Source organism: Aptenodytes patagonicus, chromosome 5 (genome assembly GCF_965638725.1).
Source record: "Aptenodytes patagonicus chromosome 5, bAptPat1.pri.cur, whole genome shotgun sequence".
NCBI lineage: Eukaryota > Metazoa > Chordata > Aves > Sphenisciformes > Spheniscidae > Aptenodytes > Aptenodytes patagonicus.
Window position 1 is genome coordinate 42,132,310 of NC_134953.1, and position 21,373 is coordinate 42,153,682.

At 42.3% G+C, this 21,373-nt stretch overlaps 1 protein-coding gene across 8 annotated transcripts in view; it reads right to left on the reverse strand.

Moving 5' to 3' along the window:
* Positions 1–619: 619 nt before the first annotated feature.
* SGMS1 (sphingomyelin synthase 1) overlaps positions 620–21,373 on the reverse strand; it is a 106,480-nt gene continuing 85,726 nt past the window's right edge. For all 8 annotated transcript variants that reach the window (XM_076339496.1, XM_076339501.1, XM_076339500.1 and 5 more), the window contains 5 exons: positions 15,283–16,125; positions 10,031–10,148; positions 6,430–6,583; positions 5,518–5,684; positions 620–3,152 (listed from right to left, as the gene is read on the reverse strand). In XM_076339496.1, coding sequence (XP_076195611.1) covers positions 2,973–3,152; positions 5,518–5,684; positions 6,430–6,583; positions 10,031–10,148; positions 15,283–15,905 — 1,242 coding nt within the window. In that variant the 5' untranslated portion in view covers positions 15,906–16,125 and the 3' untranslated portion in view covers positions 620–2,972. The remainder of the gene's footprint in view (positions 3,153–5,517; positions 5,685–6,429; positions 6,584–10,030; positions 10,149–15,282; positions 16,126–21,373) is intronic.

Genomic DNA, 21,373 nt, shown 5'->3' on the forward strand with positions numbered 1-21,373 from the left:
GCCCCTAGTTGGGAATAGGATTGCCCCTCAAAGCTGCCCAAGGATCTCACCCCAGAAATACAAAGTTCAAAAGGCAAGCATGGGTGTTCAAAGTCTCCAGGAGACCACTATCACTCCTTGGCTACGCTTCTCCAGAAAGCGAAGGCCAAAGAATCACTGTAGATGTTGCCATACCTGAGTGGTGTGGGGGAAACGCAGCTGAACTGCTCGACAGTGGGAAATGTAGGATCCCCAATCATTAGCGCAATGCTAAACAATGAGTGGTTGTACTCCACGCACCGATCCCCGCAGCGTTAGCGCCATCACAAGCCATCATCCATCTTAAAAAGCTGGTGCTGCCAAGCGGATACTCACAGGGAAGGAGAACAATGCAGCACAAGCACCACAGTCTGGAGTTAACACTGATGCACAACAATTTTGTCCTCTATCTATTCCCTTGGTCCCCTCCTCCAGACTAGGCAGCACCCAGAGCAATGCCACACTGCTGAGCTCCATGTCCCTGCTTGCCCAGACTTACTTCTCAAGACAGCATGCTTTGCCAAAGCACAGCTCTGCTGTGAAAAAAATGAAACCATGTTCAGCAATATCCATGCAGTAAGTCAGACACTACAATGCAGAATTCAGCAGATTCCATTTAATGTCATGTGCATATATCCATACATTTACTTATGTCAATGGTTTTGATGTGCATGATGCCAGGTCTTGAAAAATCTACTTGTTCATTTACATCTGGGAGCATGAATTCTCTCAAGCAATCATATCGGGGCAGGGTTTGCTTTTTGTAAAAATCAACTTTCAACCACATAGTTGCGAAGATAATACCGTGAATTGAATGCATGTAAAGCATGCAGAGCTGATTCCTAAAATTCACAGGCAGCTCTGCAAATGCTGTTGCAAAGGGTTTTGCCAAGAAGCATGGGGCGTGAAGAAATCCCCTCCCTCCCAGGGAGAAAGAGAACTGGTAAGAAACGGGTTAGTCTTGTTTAGCGTCCCAAGCAACAGCGAGGCAAAGCAGCAGAAGTAACACCCCATCAATTCTTCAAGGAAGTTTTTGGCCAAGGCTGAGGAACAGGGCAGAGAAGTAGAGATAAACCATCCCGAAAAAAAAAGAAAAGAAGAAAGAAATTACACTTTCACCACCACATACTCACAGAAATTTCACTTTTTTTTTTTTTGTCATTTAAGTGACAGGACTGATAGATCCTGGGGTCATGGATGTTTACCCTGCAATGCACTCCGTCCCAGCAGTTTTGGGGTAGATTTTTCAAGCCCTGGTGATGGCTCCCAGGAAGGCTTCTCCCATCCGCTCCTGGCTCCCGCACGATCAGAATCTATTGCATAGCATTTATTTCAGATAAGGCACTGTTTTGCCCAACACAAACAGCAATTCGAAATCAATGCAGTTTCCATACAGTCCAAATTTGATGGCCTACAGTGCAATAACACATAAAATTAAAGGCAAGGTTTGGAAGAATAAACCCAGCTTTAAATTTAAACTTAATATTAAAAAGATAAAGGAAACTACATTTTTCAAAAGCCTTTTTATTTTCCTTCACCGTTGTTGTTTTACAATACAAATATCACCTTGTGAATACACAAAAACCCTACAGAAGATAACTCTGCTTCACGTAAAATACAGAATGGATATATATATATTTATATATATATTTTCTCTTCTTCATTCTTTAAAAAAACCTATTTTGTTCTGCACATTGGCAAGTTTAGGATAGAATACTTCCCCAAACATACAGTATGTATGGTAGGAGTGAAACTTATAATTACATGCAGTTTCTGCACAAATATTTTAAAGAAATAGATTATCTTTGTTGTTTTTCAACAACATTTCAATACGGGATGGAGAAACCCTTCATAGTTCACTCAGTGATCATTTGTAAAATTCTTAAAAAACAGGAATTCATGGCTGTTTTTCTTTTTAAAATACAGCTACCAAGTAGACAATAAAGTGATACCTTTTAGTTTGACCTGCCCACAATGTGTGAGCAAGATCGGACCCTTTTTATTTGGTTTTTTTTTCCTACACATGGCAATTTCAACATTATAAGCAAATTTCCAGTTTAATTTAGCTATAAATGCAAAAATTAGTAATTATACAGTATATATAATTCTGCTTTCATGGAATACTTAATTTTAAATAAAAACATTTAAGACTGCCTACTGACCATACAATCAAGACAAGAAAGGCACTAGAAACATAGACAAATCTCTCTCTCCCAAGAAGCATTTTCTTTAAATTTTAACTCTCTATTCTCTGACATGTAAAAATCTTTTTAAATTTAATCTTCATACACATTTTGAAAAATAAAGTTAGGAAATACTTAGAAAATCACTTTACAACTTTTTTTTCTTCTTTTTTTTTTTCCTTTTTTTTTGCACTTTTTGACACAGTCACTGCAGATTCTACAAAATCAAGATTACCAAACCTTCCTGTGTCTATCATCTTATTTGTAGCGTGGTGCAACAGGTAGAAAGATTTCTCGATTTTACCCAAGGCAGGTATTTAGAAACCTTCATATAGTCATTTGCTAGAAAATGGCTTACAGCCCAATCTTTGGGGCAAGAGATATGAAAAGTATGTTTTCCCAAGAAAATAATATGCTTTATTCCCAGACATGACTGGAAAGACCAGAACTTATGATATAAAAGCTTTCATTTATGCTGTCGCATCATATACAAAGGAACATGGTGATGGGTAAATGTAAATCCCAAATCTATTAACAAGAAATGTATAACAGTGCATGATAAGTTAAATTTTCTTTATTGTTGTCCAACGCAGATCCTTTGGAGAGAAAAAAAGATCACAGTGCTTACCAGGTAACTGAATAGGTTAAGTCAAGGGAACTGTTAAAAGAAAGGGTTAGGGAGCGGTTGATTTTTTTATGGCATCTTCTCATATGGAGTTCTTAGCACTTGGGACAGGTCCTTTCCCCCCCATTTGGTCCATCGACACGCTGTTATGTGTCATTCACCAGGCGGCTGTATTTCACCTGCCTGCCCCGGTGCAGCACCGGCCAGGGGAAGGGCCAGTGGTAGGAGCGAGGTACAATTCCTTGGACATTCTTTTCAAAGTACTGGAAGGGCTTGTACCACCAGACCCTTGCAAGGAGGTTAGTTTGGGAAGCTTCTTTTAGCACCTGCACGAAGATAATCAGAAAAAAGAGAATTACAAAAGAGCACGTCATGTACTCGCACGACTTCATTGCACATCACTTGCTACCATTCATCAGTGGCGTCCTGCTTACAACTGCTTCCAAAAATGCCTTGATATCTCGAAACACCTCCCAAACAGATCTGCATGGACAAAGATCAAGAGGACCCAAGCTACTTTTCCATAGTCTCCCTGCGCACACCAGATGTTGCTCCCAACTGAGGCTCACCCTCGTTTCCAAGACCTCAGCTGTTCAGTGGTCCCACAGGAAAAGAATGAATGGCCCAAAAGATCAGTCTCTTTGGGAATGATCCTCTCCTTTGGGAATGGAAAAAACCAACCCAAAAGCACAGCTGTTGCCATAAGTATCTCTGAAATTACATGTAGCTCAAGAATCGCTTTGGAGCCTGGCTGGGTGCCTACAGAGGAATGAGCAAGGCAGGCTTCAACCCATCTGGAGGAGGTAACAAACCCTACCCTGTCCTCCACATGCTCCCAAACCGCCCCCACCCACCCTTTTGCTTCTCCTAGCCATGAGCAAGCCACAGCTGGGACACAAGGAGTGGGCAGGTACCAAGGGAGTTATACAACTACCCTGCTGCACGTTTTCAACGCCAGAGCAGGGGAGCATTGTATCAGCTCACTGGAAAGTGCAAGTACAGGGCTTGTATGCTAAGTTTTCTTTCCATGTCAAAAACTGACATGCAAAATAAATCCACTTTAGCCCTAGCGGGCTTTTGCTTTTAATTTTCAGGTCAGACACAAGTCACAGCCCTCTGCACACGGAGCAGCACCAGGAAGGAGAGACTAGCACACAAATGTGTGCTCAGGTAAGGATCCAGGGATCAGCATTTCCCGACATCTCAGCAGCTTAGGGAAGCCATGTTGAGCCATCTTCTGAGTCACATCATGCAGCAAAACAGGTACATTTCCATACAGTAAGGCAAAAGGCTTTTCTGAAGCAAGTCCTCATTAGCACTCAAGGCAATCCTGACTTCAGTAGCTTCCAGCTTGGAAGCACGGCCACTCAGCACTTTTTTTGACAGAGCCCAGGAGCAAATTCAAAGCGTGGAAGTCAGCCTGATGCTGTATGACAAGAGTTACGAAGTCTGGGCACAGACTGCTATCAAACACAGTGGTTCCCAAACTGACTGAACATCAAAGTGCATTCTTTGCAATTAGGCATTTGGTGGTAAAAACGTACCACAGGGCTTGACTGTCATGTATTGCTTCAAGTAGCATCAAAACCACTGGAATAACATGACATGGTAGCTAGAAGACCTTGATATGATCTAAAAATCTGTACCATCACAGTATTAACTAATTTCCTATCATCATACTAGGTCTTTCTTAAACAGAATTAACTGGAGTCATATGCAACAGATAAGCAAAATACCTTTCTCCACGTTGCACAGAAAATATCTGGATGCCAATTTGCTGTTACAGACCTAAGACTAAGTTTCTCTTAACTCACTAGGTCTTTCCCACGGATAACAGACTTCCTCATTTTCTCTCACATTCCTCAGCATTTTAAGTTCATCTCTTATTGATCTAGTTCACTGGCAGAAAAGCAAGAACAACGAGAATGACATGAGACCTCATTTAGACTTCTTCATTCGACCTTTGAATCATTTACCACTGCTCTCCGGTTGAGTATTACAAACCATGCTTTGCCCTCTCCCATGAAGCGCTGTGTCTCCTCCTAAGCAGCTCCTCATTCTCAGTGTTTCCCTCATCATCCTGTTTTTCATGCCTTCCCAGACACTTCTCCTTAGGACAGGAGCAGCCTGTTCTCTGCTGCACTATCCTCCAAAAGCAAAACGTCTTCCTTGGTCAGGGGAACTTACTGCCACTTGGAAACACTTTGAAAAACTGGTTCATCTTTAGTGAGGCCTCATACTATGCTTCAATAGACCTGTCATCTAACTAAAGGGCACAAGCCACAGAATACAAGGAAAATCCAGTTGGCTTCAACAAAAAAAAAAAAAACCAAGGCAAAAAACCCCTACCACATCTAAATGGTTTGCCCTGCTATCACAAAACTGGCCAACTGGCCCAAATTCAGAAGGACTTAAAAAATTCAAGTTACACAGCGGAAGCAGAGAGGCCTGCCTGCCTGTGGGTAGACCTTCAGATATTTTTGCGGTCAAGGCACAAGATGAACCCAACCGATGACGCCTCTTTCTTTCCTGCAAACCCAATGTGAGGGGGGAAGCAAGGGATGCTCCACAAGACATGGGTGAGTCCACTTCTACTCCTGCAGAAAGGCTCAAGGCAAAGTGTGGATATTCGCCCACTACCTCGCTACGGCAAGCGGAGCCACACGGATCCAAAGACTGGGAGAAACTCACTTGCTGGTTGGCCATTGTGTGATACCACCAGAAAAGTCTTGTAGTGATGTAGTAAGCCACCACTACGTCCACAGTGTAGTGGTCATGAGCAAGGAGGATGCAGAACATCCCAACCATGCTGAGTGCCCAGCAAAGCCAGTGATACCACCAGAGTCGCCGTGGTGAATCTGGAAAGAAGCACAAGCGGTAATTATTTCAAAGCGTAATGTTATCAGTGCGCAAGACTATTGCTGTAATTAGCAGAGGATGCGGACTGCAATCCTGGGTGGGTAGTGCAATGCCTGCATTAAGATTAAGAGCAGGAATGCTGAGATCACAAAATAAGTATCATTCTCTTAAGGTGAAACTTAAAATTGTACTCAGGGGTAATGAGATCCTTGGACAATAGAAAGGTTATGAAATCTTTGAGAAACAGGCCCAATACATAACCATATAATACACCCTAGTCAGTAAATTAACTGATTTGTATTTCAACATTGATTCTACATAGATGGCAATCCATTCCTCTTGCCTTTCATAAAAGATAAATGCATACATTAAGGCCTGATTCTTGCAAAATGAGCAACCTTGCATTTAGCATAGCATTCATCTCTCTCTAGACTAGGAGACGCATATGGTGAATGAAATACCATTCATCAGGCAGGGTGCGATGAAGGTTTCAATTCTATTGTAAACAAAATCTTTTTGAAGTAAAATGCTTATTTCAGACATCTACACGGTAAAGTGTTTTATTTTGTCTCCAAAGTTTTCTTTTTCAGTAAGCCCTATGTCTCTGAAGTTCTATTATTTTTATTTAATTGAAAAAGCATGCATTTTTACTTTAATTGTATTTACCCATCAGCACAACAATAATTCTTCAATTAGCAAGGAATTATACAACAGGAAATTCCACATGAACAGTAACGAACTTACACTCTTTGATAAATAAGTATGTAAGAGTTAATATGACAGTGTGACCGCTGTACAGATAGTCGCCGCACATGTTGTGGGATCCTGTGATGGACAATCCTCCTCCAGCAATCAGTTTCATTATCCTTCGCAGATGAGATTCCCAGTCTCCAAAAAGCTGGTGGAAGTGTAAAACATAAATGCACAGTAAAATATCAGCGCTAACCTTTCAGAGTTTAAAGCAATGGTGTTAGCCAGCAACTTTGCCTTTCAGTTATTCTCTCTTTTTGCTTTGATACACAAGATCAATCAGTAAATACACAGCCTTTTCCAAAAGCTAGCAGCACATTTCTAGAAGGAAAAAGACTGGAAATGAGACATGAGTTTATTTTTTTTATTGATGCTTTGCATCTATTATAACTAGTACTCATGTGAGCACAGGCTGTATGCACCTCCATCCATTTGTCTAAAATATTTTATTTGAAGTATTCAATGTATGAAGAATCAAGGAAATTATTACAATTTCCCTATAAATATAATATCTCAAAGGACTACTGTTTTTTCCTACGCTCACAATATAGATTGAAAAGGCATGGAAAAAAGGCAATCTTATTTACACACATATTTGTGTATGTATATATGTGTGTAAAAACCCTTTACATCAGGTCACTTCCAGTTGCAATGAAAAACATGGCATCTTTTTAGTATAATCCCAAAGCAAAAAAATGGTCCAAAAGTTGTTAAAACTCCTGTCAGTGGCTACACTCAGAGTGCTACACTTACAGCAAAACAGGTAGGTGAGCAAAAATTGTTTTCTATGTTATTTATAAGTATTTATTGCTGCTACCATGTAAAGGCGTAATCTTCCTCCCAGGTCTTGTTGGCAGCCTTTGCTAATGTTTGTGGCTGTGCAGGAAAATGATTTTTAGTAGGAATCTTCAAGCAGAGCTAATGGGTTCAGATCTCTTTTTATTCATTATATTCTTGCACTGGGATATACAATGGGGGTGTATATATATATACACGTATGAACCTCACATGTATACAGTGAGGTTCAGAATAATGACTCTTGGAAAACCTACGACTTCTCTAATACAGTCTCAAAAATCCAGCTTTACCAATAAAAAGGAATTAAAAATATTTCCAGCCATAGCTAGAATTTTGTCATGTTCTCTAAACATCTGTTTTTCCTTCTGTTCAGGAGGCAATGCACTCTAAAATAAATCAAGCTTAATTTAATTCATCTTGTTCGTAACAGCGCAGGCCCTACAGATGATAATCCAACAGAAAACAGGATGAACTGCGCAAGCTGTACATCCAGCTGCTGAAACCCAGATTCAACGTACAGAAGAGAGTATCTCACTCCAAACTCTAAGGCCTCCCACCACCCCGCCTTGGAAAGTCTTCAAAATCATCTCTTTCCACTTCACTTTTCAAAAGAAACATATATGGTGTTTGTCAGAGCACAGTGACAAACTTCTGTGCTGGCTTTAACTCACACAATCCATGTGAGCAACGGGGATGTTCCTCCACATCTGATGGATTTGCTCTGACCCACCTCCAACCCATGATGCTGGCTCAGAGGGTATTCCTGAAAAAACTTCAATTTGCCTTAGGAAAGCCAAACCGGAGCAAACCAAGTCCTTCTGGTGAGGACGCCCCTCTCCCTCCTCCCAGGTGACCGAAGGGCAGCTGGCACTGCCCCAAGACTTTGCTTTTGCTGCTCCCAGCTCTAAAACAAGCCCAAATGTTAAACAAATCCACAAACAAAATGTATGCCGTGGGACAAGCACAACCAGGATGTACTGAGCAGCTCCGGGACCCAACAGGAAGCAGGAACCATCTGAGCTCAAAGGAGTAGGACTAATGGATCAACGCATGCGACTACACATGTGCTGCATCCTTACCTCATTTTATGAAGTTTTAAAATCCATGGTAACCATTTAACAGTCAGAAGGAAACACAGATCCCCCTGGCTAGCCATTATAGGCAAGTTTTTCTTTTATTTTAAAGCTCGGTCTTGCTTTAAGAAGTGGAAATTATTAATTTCTGACAGATTTAAACAGGGTCTTTGCAGCAATTAAACATTTCCTGCTAACAGTTCCTTACAAAACATTAAAACACTCCCCAAAGCCCACTCTTCACAATCATATATAACTCAATAAGGTGTTGAGAGGTTATTCTTTTCCCACCAGTATATTTATAGCTTTCAAGAAAGCCCAGCTAATCCTTAGTCTTATCAGGGCAATAGAGGAGCACAACATAGGCTTGTCTTTACTTGAGTAATGAGACGGACTTGCCAACACTATAAATTTCCAAAAATGGCAGATTTACTCACTTCAGCCCATAAATACCTGTGTTCTTTCTTTTTTAATTTCATAATGGCTGACTGATCAAATACAATGTTGACTCCTCTCCCACTCACTTCTCTTTACAAAAGACCTCAGTCCCTCAAAAAGCCACACGTGGCTTGGCAAATGCTCTGCCTTGTCAAACAACCGGTGTAGTACATTCATCGGCTTTATTTCCCCCAGGAACCGAGGTGTTTCGGCTTTGCTTGTAGGTACCAGCAATCCTCACCGAAACAGCACGTGTACTGGGTCGAATCAGGATTTTACTACCTGTAAATCAGTGATTTTACTACCTGTCATCTAACTTATGGCTGTGTACACAAAGCAATTGAACTGTGCGTGCAGTAGATATTTCACAGAAATTACACACACACACACACACACACACCGCCGCCTTTCTCCTGCTTAAATCAAGCTATAGCACAAACAACCCCAGGAGGGGCACAGAGATGAACCACTATGGAGAAAGAGCACTTGTATCTAATATATGCACCTTGTTCCCTACCGTAGAAGTCCAGTCTGTATTAGACTGCATTTCCCTACCACAAACAGCACGTTGCAGTAAGGGCCATGCTTACACCAATACTTGTGTGATATGAGATGGATGCAACACCACCATCCTTGTCCCATCTCCATCCCGAGCACGTGAATTACCCTTCAAGGCTGACTATAAGGGTCTTGCCTAAGCACCTCTGTCTCAGTAGCCTGGTTTCAGCCACAGCTTTTGTAAGCCCTTTTTATTCCTCGGCACAACAAACAGGAGTCAGTGCTAGACTGAGGAGGAGGTGGCAAGTCCTAACACGATTGCAAAAATACATGCAGGGACAAACGGCTGCAAAGGACACAGAGTTTCACCAGCCTTAGAAAAGTCTCTTTAGGCCATTTTCAAACACAAACCATACTTGGATTTGACACACTGAAGTGTTTAGAAATAAATGAGTCACACGTGGCACCTCTGCAGGTTGCACACCTTTGACTGCTTTGGTGAAGACAGAAAAATGCTGATTGTGCAAAGTAGTTGAAAATGCTACAGGAATTGCGTAGATTAGTGCTTCGAAAAGGGTGGGAATGCCTGCACTGCCCCAAAGCACCTGTCAACACCTTCACCGAGAGAGAAGGTGATGATCTGCAGAAGGACATCCCCATCATGCCAAACTGGTATTTTCAAAATTAGCAACAATTATTGAGAAAGTGTTGCTCACAGTTTTGGTAACAGCAGGACAAGCGGAAAACATACAGATTTAAATATGGAAAGGCAGCCAGAAGAAGTTTACCTTTGGAGAACACTTGAAATGCATGCCAGGTACTGGGAGTGTAGTCACATACATTGTAATACACCGATACAGGTATAGTGTGCCAACTATACAGAAAAATCTTCTGCTAATTATAGACCTAGAAGGAAGAAGGGGGGGGGGGAGGGGAAGAGAGGAAAAAAATAACGAGATCACTCAATGCAAACAAAATATGCAAAGGTAAATAAAATAAACTACCAACTGTTCTCTTCTTGATGCTTTTGAAACTCGTGACAGCATCAGCTTACACCTGAGAATACTGAATTACTTTACAAATATTCCCACGCTTTACAGGTCAGAAACAACAAGAGCAACTCAACTAACACTACCCATGAAGGTAATTATAGGAAATATAAGGATTAGAATACAAAAGCCTGTGCAGATTTAGTGTTGAAGACATAAAAAGGGATTTCATGCCCCACACCCCTCCATTAGCTTTGAGCGGTCACTAATTTTCTATTCAAGATGAAAAGGAGTAAGTTTATTTCGGCTGACACACACATTTAGTAATTATAAAGGGCTGCTTGAGAAGAAATAGCTTGTATGACCCAAACAAGTGAGAACACATCTCTCCTGGGCAGCATTAAAGACGAAGCAATTCACATCAGCAACGAAATCTCCGAAATACAAATTTAGAGCTGTGTTGGCTACAGGACAGGGTGTTTTCATGGGAAGACACTCTCAAGGCAAGCAGCCATAGCTGCAAAGAGATTTACTCATTGAGGGCTGCCAGCAAGTTGCTGACATACGCAAAGAGGGCAGATGCAATTTTGGGGTACCGTGATGCAGTTCTACAAAACCAGCAAGAGCACATGGGGTAAAGAGCTGCAGCTTCAACTCAGGAGTGACAGCCAGCCCCAAAACTGGCCCATTGAGTTTCACTGCTACGTACCAGCTAATAATATCACAAGGAAAGAGCTACGACAATTAAACCCCTTCTGGCACATCCATCAGGACAAGAGCAACCTCTATCTGAGCTCATATAGAGTTCAGCAAAGAGAAATCACTGCCAGCGTTACAAAAATCAAAGGCAAATCCAGTCACAGCAGTTCATGACCTTAACCACATCAACCCTTTGTGTCCTGCTGGTTACAGACCCTGTTGGTTTCAACTGATTTTAAATTGTGGTTATTTACAATTATGATCATTTGGGGAATACAAGGGTTACAACACAAGCTGCAAATTCTGGCATTCATTTGTTGCTGTTTTGAAGCATTCACTTTTTAAAAAATAATATTTCTATCAAGCTGAGCTCTTTCGAAGCTCAAAATTGGCCATCTTTTCTATTTTTAATAGCTTTTGGCAGTTATTAAGCTGTAGCACTCCACTCTCAGAGGAGTATGACTTTGCAGTGCCAGATCAATAACAACTTGAGTGTCTTAATTTATCAGAAAAGCTTCAACTATTACAGTGTAAATGCATTTTGCACTCGAGTGCTCACTGCTATTGAAACACAGTATTTCATACTTTTTCTTCCCCCTCCTGGTGTAATCATGGACAAAGCTCGGAGTTAAAAATTGTACTTTATTAATGTAGCTCCATAGACTGAAAATTAAGAGTGGAAGGCACCATGCCATTGGGGCAGTGGTTTTCCTCTGTGTTTCGTATGGGGGATTTTTCTCTCAGAAGGGTGATCCAATAAAGATCTCACACTTGTGCCTGGCTTTTATAACCAGACATGAACTTGCTTTTCTTTATAACCTGGTATAAAGACAAACAGGAGGGTTGAGGATTAAAGACTGAGCAGCACTGAATTTCGAGAGACCAAAGAAGCAGCAGTGTTTAATTGAGCACTGAACTTTTTTTTTTATTAAAAGTACCCACGAACCTACTTGGTTTAGCTGGATTTAGCATATTTTAGCTTAGGAAAGTCTGCGTCAAAGTGCTCTGTACTGTGAAATTAAAAAAAAAAGTAAAAAGCCTCATATTTTCCCTTCTCAAAAGGATTTGTGTGTGCGTGCGTGTGTGATTACGAGTCAGCTAACAAGTACAACCTCTAAGCTTACTTATTACTGGCCAAGACAACTTTTATTACAACTATCCAGACCTCACCTAACGTGGATAGTGAGCACACTGCTTCTTCAATCCCATGAGCAAGCGTGCAGGCTGAATGAGATGTCAAGCATGGCCAAAAACCAGCATTGTACTTCTCCCAAAACATCTGGGAATGCTTCCCAGAGAAGTTAATTCTGCCTTGGCAGCTTGCCTGGACTCCTTGAGCTCCCCGCGGTGTCTGCAGAAAAAGGCCTGGGCAGCCCGGAGTCCCCAGCCAAGACCTACACACCCACCCTGCTCCTGCTTTCTGGTGAGAAACCAACCCAACCCAATGCCATGGACAGTATTCTGTATGGATGTTCAAAGAAAGCTGTCACTGATTTCCTCGCACCAAATCTAGTGCCTTGCCCTGAAGCCAGCCAGAAACTCCAGTCTCTACCTGAAGGTAAAATTAATTTTCAGGCAAGAAAACACTAACAGGGGCCAAGGGAAACCCTGCATTGTGGTCAGCTGGACAGGCACACCCAAAACCCTCTTCCATTTTGGCCCCAACTTTGCAGTCCAACAAAGACGACACGTAGGTCCTGTTCAACGTCATCATGCAATCCCTGGACTAAACCTGAGCGATCAGTTATCAGAAACTATGAAGCTGCCTCCTTCAGTCAAAGGTTCAGCCCAGCCACTGTCTGCAATTCAGCTCATGGGTAACAATGCTGCTGGTTCACCAGTGACTCTGAGCTTGCACTTGGAGACATCCATGAATGGTATCTCTATCATCTGAGTAGGTGAGGAACCAGGTCTCATCCTGCCCAGCAATCACCTGGCTTCACGTCTTATCTTCAGATCTCAGAGTGTGGCAATGACTATCCCTGACAACATCAGAGGTCAGAGAAGTGAGGAAGGTCTAGCTGGCTTAATTCCCTCTCTTTACTCTTTAGTTAAGTTTCAAAGGGAGGTGATAACCCATGCCACAAATGTGATTCAGCTCTTTTTATAACACTTAGTGGTTCACCATCCAAAAGCCACGAGAATGAGGTCCTCCAGATAAAGCCACCTCACTGGGCTCCTGTTCCTGTGAGCAGCTCTCCCGCTCTTCCCTTTCTGCTGCTTACCGACAGCTTGGGCATCTTGGACTTCGATATGTCTGCTCATTGACATAAAAGAAAATTTTTGGTCTCCAAAGCATTACGTGACCAGTACACACACTGACCAGCGCTGACCAGCTATTCTAGGGCTGACACTGGGAATGGAAAACTCTGCAACTCCCCGACATCTTCCCCTAACACCAGAAAGAGCCCTTCTGGCAAGTAAAAACAAACACATCAAAGCAAATGGGGATTGGGGGGTGGGGGGTAGGGGGGGAAATCTTCACATCTATCAATGATACCAACATACTTTATCATCAAGTCAACCCATGTCTCACTGCTACGAAATCTCCAGGGACCTTATGGATTCTGCTGTTCTTAATCTAAAGACTCTGCTCAGCTCCATCACAGGGTGTTTGATCCCTCATATAGCCCTATTAACCTGACACCCCATTCTTGAGAGCAATCCCATGTCACCTTCTCCAGGTGCTTCCCTTGGTTTTGAACAATATTTATGCTCAGAGACCCCAAGAAAGTTAATAGTCCCCCACATTCACCATAGGCAACTGGAGCAGTGGGGAGAGGAGTTAGCACTGCAGCTACTAACGTAAGAGTGATACTGAAGCTTACAGCCATAAACAAAACAAGAGGCCAAGCCAGGGTAAATCCTTCCTCAAGTACATACGTGCACATTTAACAAAAAGAACAAAAAAACAAACAAAACAAAACAAAACAAAAAAAGGCACTTCCAGTTTTCTGTAAAAATGTACAACAGTTTTAAAATTTCACCTGATAAAATACATTAAGTAGTATAAAGCAGCAGAAAATATGAATAAACCATCATCTCAGTCTTGTGGATTACTTAAACATTTGTCACATTCCTATGAAAATCCACAGCTGTGTTGCACAAGGGTATCCTGCCCCAGCTTAGCAATTCTCTCTTTTCAAGCTGCCTGTACCTTATGAAGCTGGTGAACCACATGCTTACATTTAAGTTTTAATGTTTTTCTCCATTATAAGGGTGAGTGATCCATTGGCCTCTAGTTTTCTTTCTTTTAATAAGGGAAATCTGTAATTCTAAGGTCATTACAAAGTCCTGTGAACTGAAGGATCTTATATTTCACATGGTGGGGCCCAAATTACGTTCCTTCCTCAGTTTCCTACATAGGAGTCACAAAAAAGAGTCAGTGAGCAGGTAAAGAATGAGATGTTGTATTAGCAGAGGAGGAGACCCTCTTTGGGCAGCTGTGGGGACATGCTTGTGCCTGGTTTTTGAAAGGAAAGGTGATATGCCACCTCATACTGCTTAAAGCCACTTGACTTTGAACACTTCATTCACAGCCATGGCAGCACAAGGGTTTACCAGACACTCATGGTAAGGCAGCCCAAGGTGTGGATTTACAGCAGTATAAATACCCTAAATTAAGCATGAGCACACACTCTGTAGAGGGTAAGCGGTAGGTTACTTCCATTGGCAGGCAAACTCACCCTTACAATTCTGACCAATATGAGCAAGGAGGCAGACAACCACTAAGACCTTGCAAATTCATTGCATATCTATGCTTTTGCGTATTTTATGATTAGCTTTTGACATACTTTGTGTTTGACACCTGTCTCATCTCATGTCAAGCAGAAAACATACTTCAACACTTTTTCACGCAGCACTGTTTAGGTGCACAGACTAAACCACTGCCTGTTGGTTTTGTCCAAGAGTATCATAATCTTAGGGTAGGTCTTTAAATCAGGCAAACTACAGAGACACTAAATCAATCCCACGTTGGTTCGCAGCTGTCTTCACAACAGTGTGAGCTGTGCTCCCTCTAAACAGACAGGACAGTCAACTGAGTTAAGAACATCATTACATCCAATTCATGGCTTTTTACACATGAAAAGGGTTCAAGTTAATTGTGCAGGCAAACAAGACCAGGGCTTTTCTTAGTTTCTTAGGTAGCAGTTGGACTGAACTTCTCCCTTTTGCACAAGCAGCCCACACAAACTGCAGTTTGCCTATGGCATGATATCTACTTCAGTTTGGGAAACCAAAATCAGAAAGGTCACAAGAATCTTCATTTATTTGGATGTAAGCCAGTATCTGACCTCCAAAAGCTGTCAGAAGTATACCCTAGCACTCGGTTTTCAAAAGGTTTTACTTACTTGTATTTTAAGAGCAGCCACTGAACAAACCACAGTCCTACAAGGATCATGCCGTTGATTTCACAAATAGAAAAAGCCCATTGCACCCGATCAAAGCGATCAAAAAATGCATCTGGTAGGGGAGGCTGCACCTCCTTGGGAGGCACTCGTTCGTGAACGACTGAGATAGTCACTGTGGTAAAGATGAAACAAAAAAGTGCATAAATAAAAGCCAGGAAAGTCTTGCCCCATTCCATAGGATACTGTGAGCGCTCTGGCTCTGGCATGGGGATCTTTATCATCTCCTTCTTATAGCCATTTGGCATCCCGTTCAGCTTCATTTTACTGCTAAAGCCATTCTCACGTGTGGTGTTGCTCACACTGACACGGATGTGCCCGTTGATGTGCCCGTTTTTGTGAGCCTCAATGTGGTGAGCCATTTTTAAAGTTTCAATCATGTGCAATAGCCGCTGTCCGCTGTCAGAAGACACCCGGGATAGAGGCGTCTTCTTAAAATCCTCCTCCGTGAGGTTGATCAAATCCTGCCCGGTGAAGCTCTTCAATGGCTCACAATACTCCGGCACAGCATTTTCTGTTAGCCAATTCATCACCTCCTCGGGTGACCACAACACCACTTCTTTCATCTTGCCAGGCAGCTGGGGCACAGTCTGACATCGATTTTAAATTGGGCAGCAGTCACTGCAACTCCAGCGTGTTGGAAAGCTCCTCCTTGGCTTCATCTTGTCTGAGGAAGCAGTTTGGTGAGAGACAAGTCCCCGTTTCTAACCATCCGATATGAGCATCCAGGCGCTGTGGCAAGCATAGGAAACGGTTCACTTCATATTCGTGTTGGCATTCTTCTTCCTGGGGAGGAGAAAAACCCAAATTTTCTATTACTATGCAGCTCTGGTCCATAACCACTACCCAAACTCCTCTTAAAAATCATAATACTAATGGATTTAAGGATCTACAGAACAAATGTTTACTGTTATTTGTGTCACAAACCTCCTCTCTCCCTTACAGACTGGTATCTTAAGGCAATGTGTTGCACCTAGTTATTGAATAGGAAGCCTGGCTTTTGTTCTGCAAGGCAAAAATATCTACTGTACCACAAAAATCACTTTTCTACAGGTCAGCAACACACAAAAAAATTATGTAGATAAGCAAGGTTATACTCTCCAGGCCAAAGCACCAGCAGGAAAATCAACGCCCAAACAGGTTAGCCTGAAAATAAACAAAAGCATTTAGGTTTGCAGGACTCTAGCAGAAGTTTAGCAGCTCTTCAAGGTAAATTTTATGGTTTCCATGGTATACTGTTACAATTCAAATAAATGTCTGTCATCAGCTAAAAAGAGGAACCAGCAGAAAAATGAAAGTGAAGCTTTAAAAAAAAAAAAAAAAAAAGGAACTAGGTAACAAACTTCTACACTGACTTAATTACAAAAATAGCTTAGAAAGCTTAGAAAAGCTGATCACTTCCAATACAAAAATTACACGAAAACAGATGTTACCTGCTGGAACCTCTTCCTGCATTTTTGAGACACAAACAGCAAAATCCTCAGCACGAGGCAGCAATCACGTGGCAGTGAACACCACCAGCAAATTCCCAGGTTTGAGATGTTTATTCAATGAACAAACAAAAAATTATCCTCCCCAGAGCAAAGAGAGGAAAACAGTTAGAACCCCTGTCTCCAGCCTGCCGTCCCACAGACAAACTCTCCTGCAGGAGGCTCAGCATCGTAAACACAAAGTGACCTAAAGAAAGTAACAGCATGGGGAAAAAACACTTCATATTTTCAAAAGTCATATCATGCCTTTATCAGCTTAAAGAATATTTTTAGCCTCTTACAAGCTACCAGATGTTTGTCTTTCATCGCAGAGAGCAAAGTTGCCACCGAGTAAAAGCAAAATAATCTACACTACTGGCATGATTTGAGTAGAAGTGGTACAAAACAGATACAGAGCTATACTCCTATGCAAAACATGACCATGCTGCACATAAATATATTTTTTGACATGTTACCTCTAAACTGAGCAAGAAACACAAAGCGCAGTTTTTAATCTGTTTTTCCATGGAATGAGTCAGTTTGGTGATTGAGAAAAGAAAAAACTTTGGACAAAGGACTGGCAGTACTTCACGTACGCCACCTCTCACTCACTGGGCACGCCATGCACGTGCATATATTTAAATCCATGGAGCAAACAGGGGTGAAGATGAATATTCCCCCTTGTGAATACCTGCACTGTTTTAAAACAGCGGAAGAAAGAATACAGCTCTATTTTCTTTCTTTTTTTTTCAGTGGGATTATATGTACTGAGGAAGGCTTTTAGCCACGGATTGCTTCATTATTCAAGTTGTGTTTAGCAAATCGGTATTTAGTTACACAGCTCTGAACATGGAAAAAAAGGATGGATTGAATTATGCATGTCAACCCACATTAGAAACTCCTACAAGACTCTGACCGAAGGAGAGCAGCTTGGCTCTCTACCACACTGGCCTCCGCTGTACTCACTGTAGTCACGTTATCACAGGGCACCTGAAATCCTGGGTCTGGCACCAGCTGTGGCACAAAGCTCAAGCATGAACCCTGCATCCTTACTCCATGCTGGGGAGAGCTGGTGTCACCAGCAGTTATGGGAAGATGTTTTGACTCCAGCTCCCCGTTTGGCCTGAGTCTGTGCATTAAGGGCGATGTCATCCTTGAGCTACCTCACTTACTAATGCCTGTGGTTCGACTCACTCACTGCAGACCAAGGAGATGGAAACACCATCGCCTTTTTGATGTCCACAATATTTCAGTCTCAAGTGATGCACCAGTAATTCACAACTCAAGGAATCGGTGTCTATGTGAAGGAAAATGCAACACACACTTTCACACTTGTCCTAGGGTTGAAACTCAGGTTGAAATCCATGAGATGCAGCACCAGAAACTGTGCAACATCAAATTCACAACTAATACTAACAGACTTCTCTACGGGCTTGCTGTTTTCAAGGGTAGCACCTTATAATCTTGATAAAGCCTAAGTTATTTATTTTTTAATCCTGTTACAACACCTGGGCTCTTAGCCTGCAGCAGGACCTCATATACCCATGCCATTTAACAGCTACATCGGCTGCGTCTCCAAGTTTTGCTTTACAAACTTCAGCATAGATTTGGGGTTGTTGGAGCACTCTGTGTACACCACGAGGTGGGGCAATATTAAACCTTTTCAATTTTGAACACTGGAGTAACTGAATCACAGTTTCCCAAACCACTCAGAAAAGAGGAAAGCGGACCTTTAACTGTTATCCTCCTGACATACCAGTCTTCCTGTCCAGCCCCTGACAACATACTGCAAGCCTCCTGTGTGCTTAAGGATTCAGGATCCTAAAGACACAGTGCAAAGGGCTGCATTCACCACTGTTCAGGAGCCTGTAGCCAACCTTCAAATTACATCTCCTTACTTACCATGCACATACATCTCCTCCTGCCGCAGCTAAGCTTGTAGGTTTTAAGATGAGCTCTGTGTGGAGCCTAAAAGAACAAAAATCTCTTGCCAGCTGCAAATATTACTCTGATACTGGCACAAGAGTCATAATATGCTGGTGTAACCCCATGATACCTGGCTTGGCAGTGTTATGAGAAATAGCAAATGTGTGTGTCTTGCAGTAAAACTGCAGGGTTTGGCAATATTGCTAAAAACTACAATCAATTCAGAAACTTGCTTGTGCTTTAAACTCACCATCAGTAATGTTATTAAAGGTACCATAGAGAAGAATAAAAATTGCTCGACTCCAATTTTTGTGTCTTTATGAATTATAAAATGTAATTCTACCTCAATAGCCTTTGTTGGTTTTAAAAAAGAGAAATCCCATCTCACACACAGAGGCATACACTTTTGCCCCATCTCGTCCTCTGTGGATGGATGGACAACAATGGCATGGGGTTCACCAAGGAGCAAGAAGCTACTGAGCAGAAAGCTTCAGTCCTCACAGATGACGCTTCTGGAAGCACGAGCACAGCACTGGCCAGGTGCAATCCCAGCCCGCTGCTATCACACCACCAGCATGTAAATCACTATCGAGCACCTTTGGTAAAAGCAGAGTAACTGATACTCATGGGATGAAGGTTTAGAGGAAAGAAAATACTCTGCCAAGGATGCAGGCCATGGAATCATTTTCATTGAGAGTTAAAATGAGGAAAAACAACTAAAATTTCTAACGAACATCTATCATTCAAATCTCCATATCACAGCCTGTCTAATGGGGGAGGAATAGACAAAAAAGCTTCTTTACTAACACCTTCCAGCTTGTCACATTAAAAATACATCATTTTCTATTGTGCGTTCATGAAAGCTTTATCAGGTGAGGTTCGCATAAATGATATGGGAGACTAACAGCTCTTGCTGGCCCCCTTGCTTCCACAAAAGGTCTCCTGTCCACAAAAGCTGAAGACAGAAGGTGGGGATGGGCATCAGCTGCTGCTCAGCCACATCCACTGGCTTAGCTTGGTCCCACTGCCCCAGCAAGGCATGGGGACAGGCAGGGGGATGGGCGCACACCCAAGCCTCCCCAGCTCTGATGTGAGTTGTTAGCTTGGGCCAGGCAACTAAAATGCTCCCTCCATTCGCAGCAGATCTGCTTTATTAAGGAGCCTGTATCAGATAATGAATTATAAATAACAATATGATTATCATAATAATACCAATTGCACTATGATAATGATGCCGTGTAAAACCGGTATCTCAAAATACCCACACCACAAGACTGAGCAGGATGAAATAACTTCAGCAAGGGCCCCAGTCCCCACCTCCTCGTGTTTACACGACCTTTTTTCCCCTGTTCCCAGCAGTTATTAAAGTGCTAACTCAAAACTTTCAGATCCTTTTCCACTTTCCCGACAGGGAGTATTTCCCACCACCACTTCAATCTGCCTGTATGAGGGTTGTAATACCATGACCATGGCCACCTCAGTGGGTTAAACAAGTATTTGAGAGCGCACTACATAACCTTGCATATCAAGATCTGTTCTCTTTTGCATTGCTTTGCGGAGATGCGGTTGGGCATAAGGACTGAACGTGGGAGCATCCATCCCGTTGGTTAAAGGACAAGACAATCAGCAATAAAATCATCAGCTGGCTACACCTCCACACTTGACTTGGCAGCCAAGGTGCTCAAAACTCTGGAGTTTTCTGTCTCTAGGTCTGCTTGGAGGATAATTAAGTACTCAGTTGGATGTCACTGTTTCAGATTTTGTTTCAAAGTCCATGGGCTCACTGCCAAGTGAGCAATGGACATCCCCCGGGGAAGGCAGCAGGAGACTTTGTCTGGGATGGCTACAGGGTCCGCAGAGCAGTAACCTCCCTCCACAACCCCGGAGCTGGCTTACAGCTTAACATGTTGTTCCCTATTACCTCTAAGCTCTCAAGCAGAAAGCATTACATCTCGCAATTAACACTGATGAGACAAAACCACATCCACAAAGACCCCCAAAATCAGTTTGTTCATCTCCGATCTCCTCCTAAAGCACTTTGAAACCTGACCGAAGAAAACCTAAGTCTTCCCAAATCAAATCATGCCTTCTTCATGTTTGTACAGTGCTTTTATTCTCTAAGCGAGGACCTTTGCTGCTACGGCAACAATCACTATAGAAATCAGTAAAATAACCAGCCATTTCAGAAACTGCAACGAGCTCCTCACCAGGAGCCAAGGAGATTTTCAAATCCTTTCAGAGGCAGTGGGTGTGTTTCAGTTGCAACACTGAGCATCCTTCCCAAACACCCTTGAAAAGTTAAGATGATAAAACCATTAGTAAAAAATAGTGTTAAAATGAGTGAGGTCCAGGGATAAGCACAGTTTGAAGATAAAATAATGACATTTTCTCCCTTGGAAAACAAATGCTGAGATGCACACACGTAAGCAGGAGAAAATCAACTGCTGTAAGGATTGAAGTTTTAATGCTTTAGAAACCAACCCACAAGTGAATTTCCCAAATCCCCTGGTGAACAGAAGTTACATGGAGACTGAATATTCCGAATGAAAGCCAGGAGCTCTCGTCCTGCATTTTTACAGCACAAAACAAACTGTTCGTAACAGCAGGGTCTGAGTCACTGCTACAGTCACCTCCTCTAT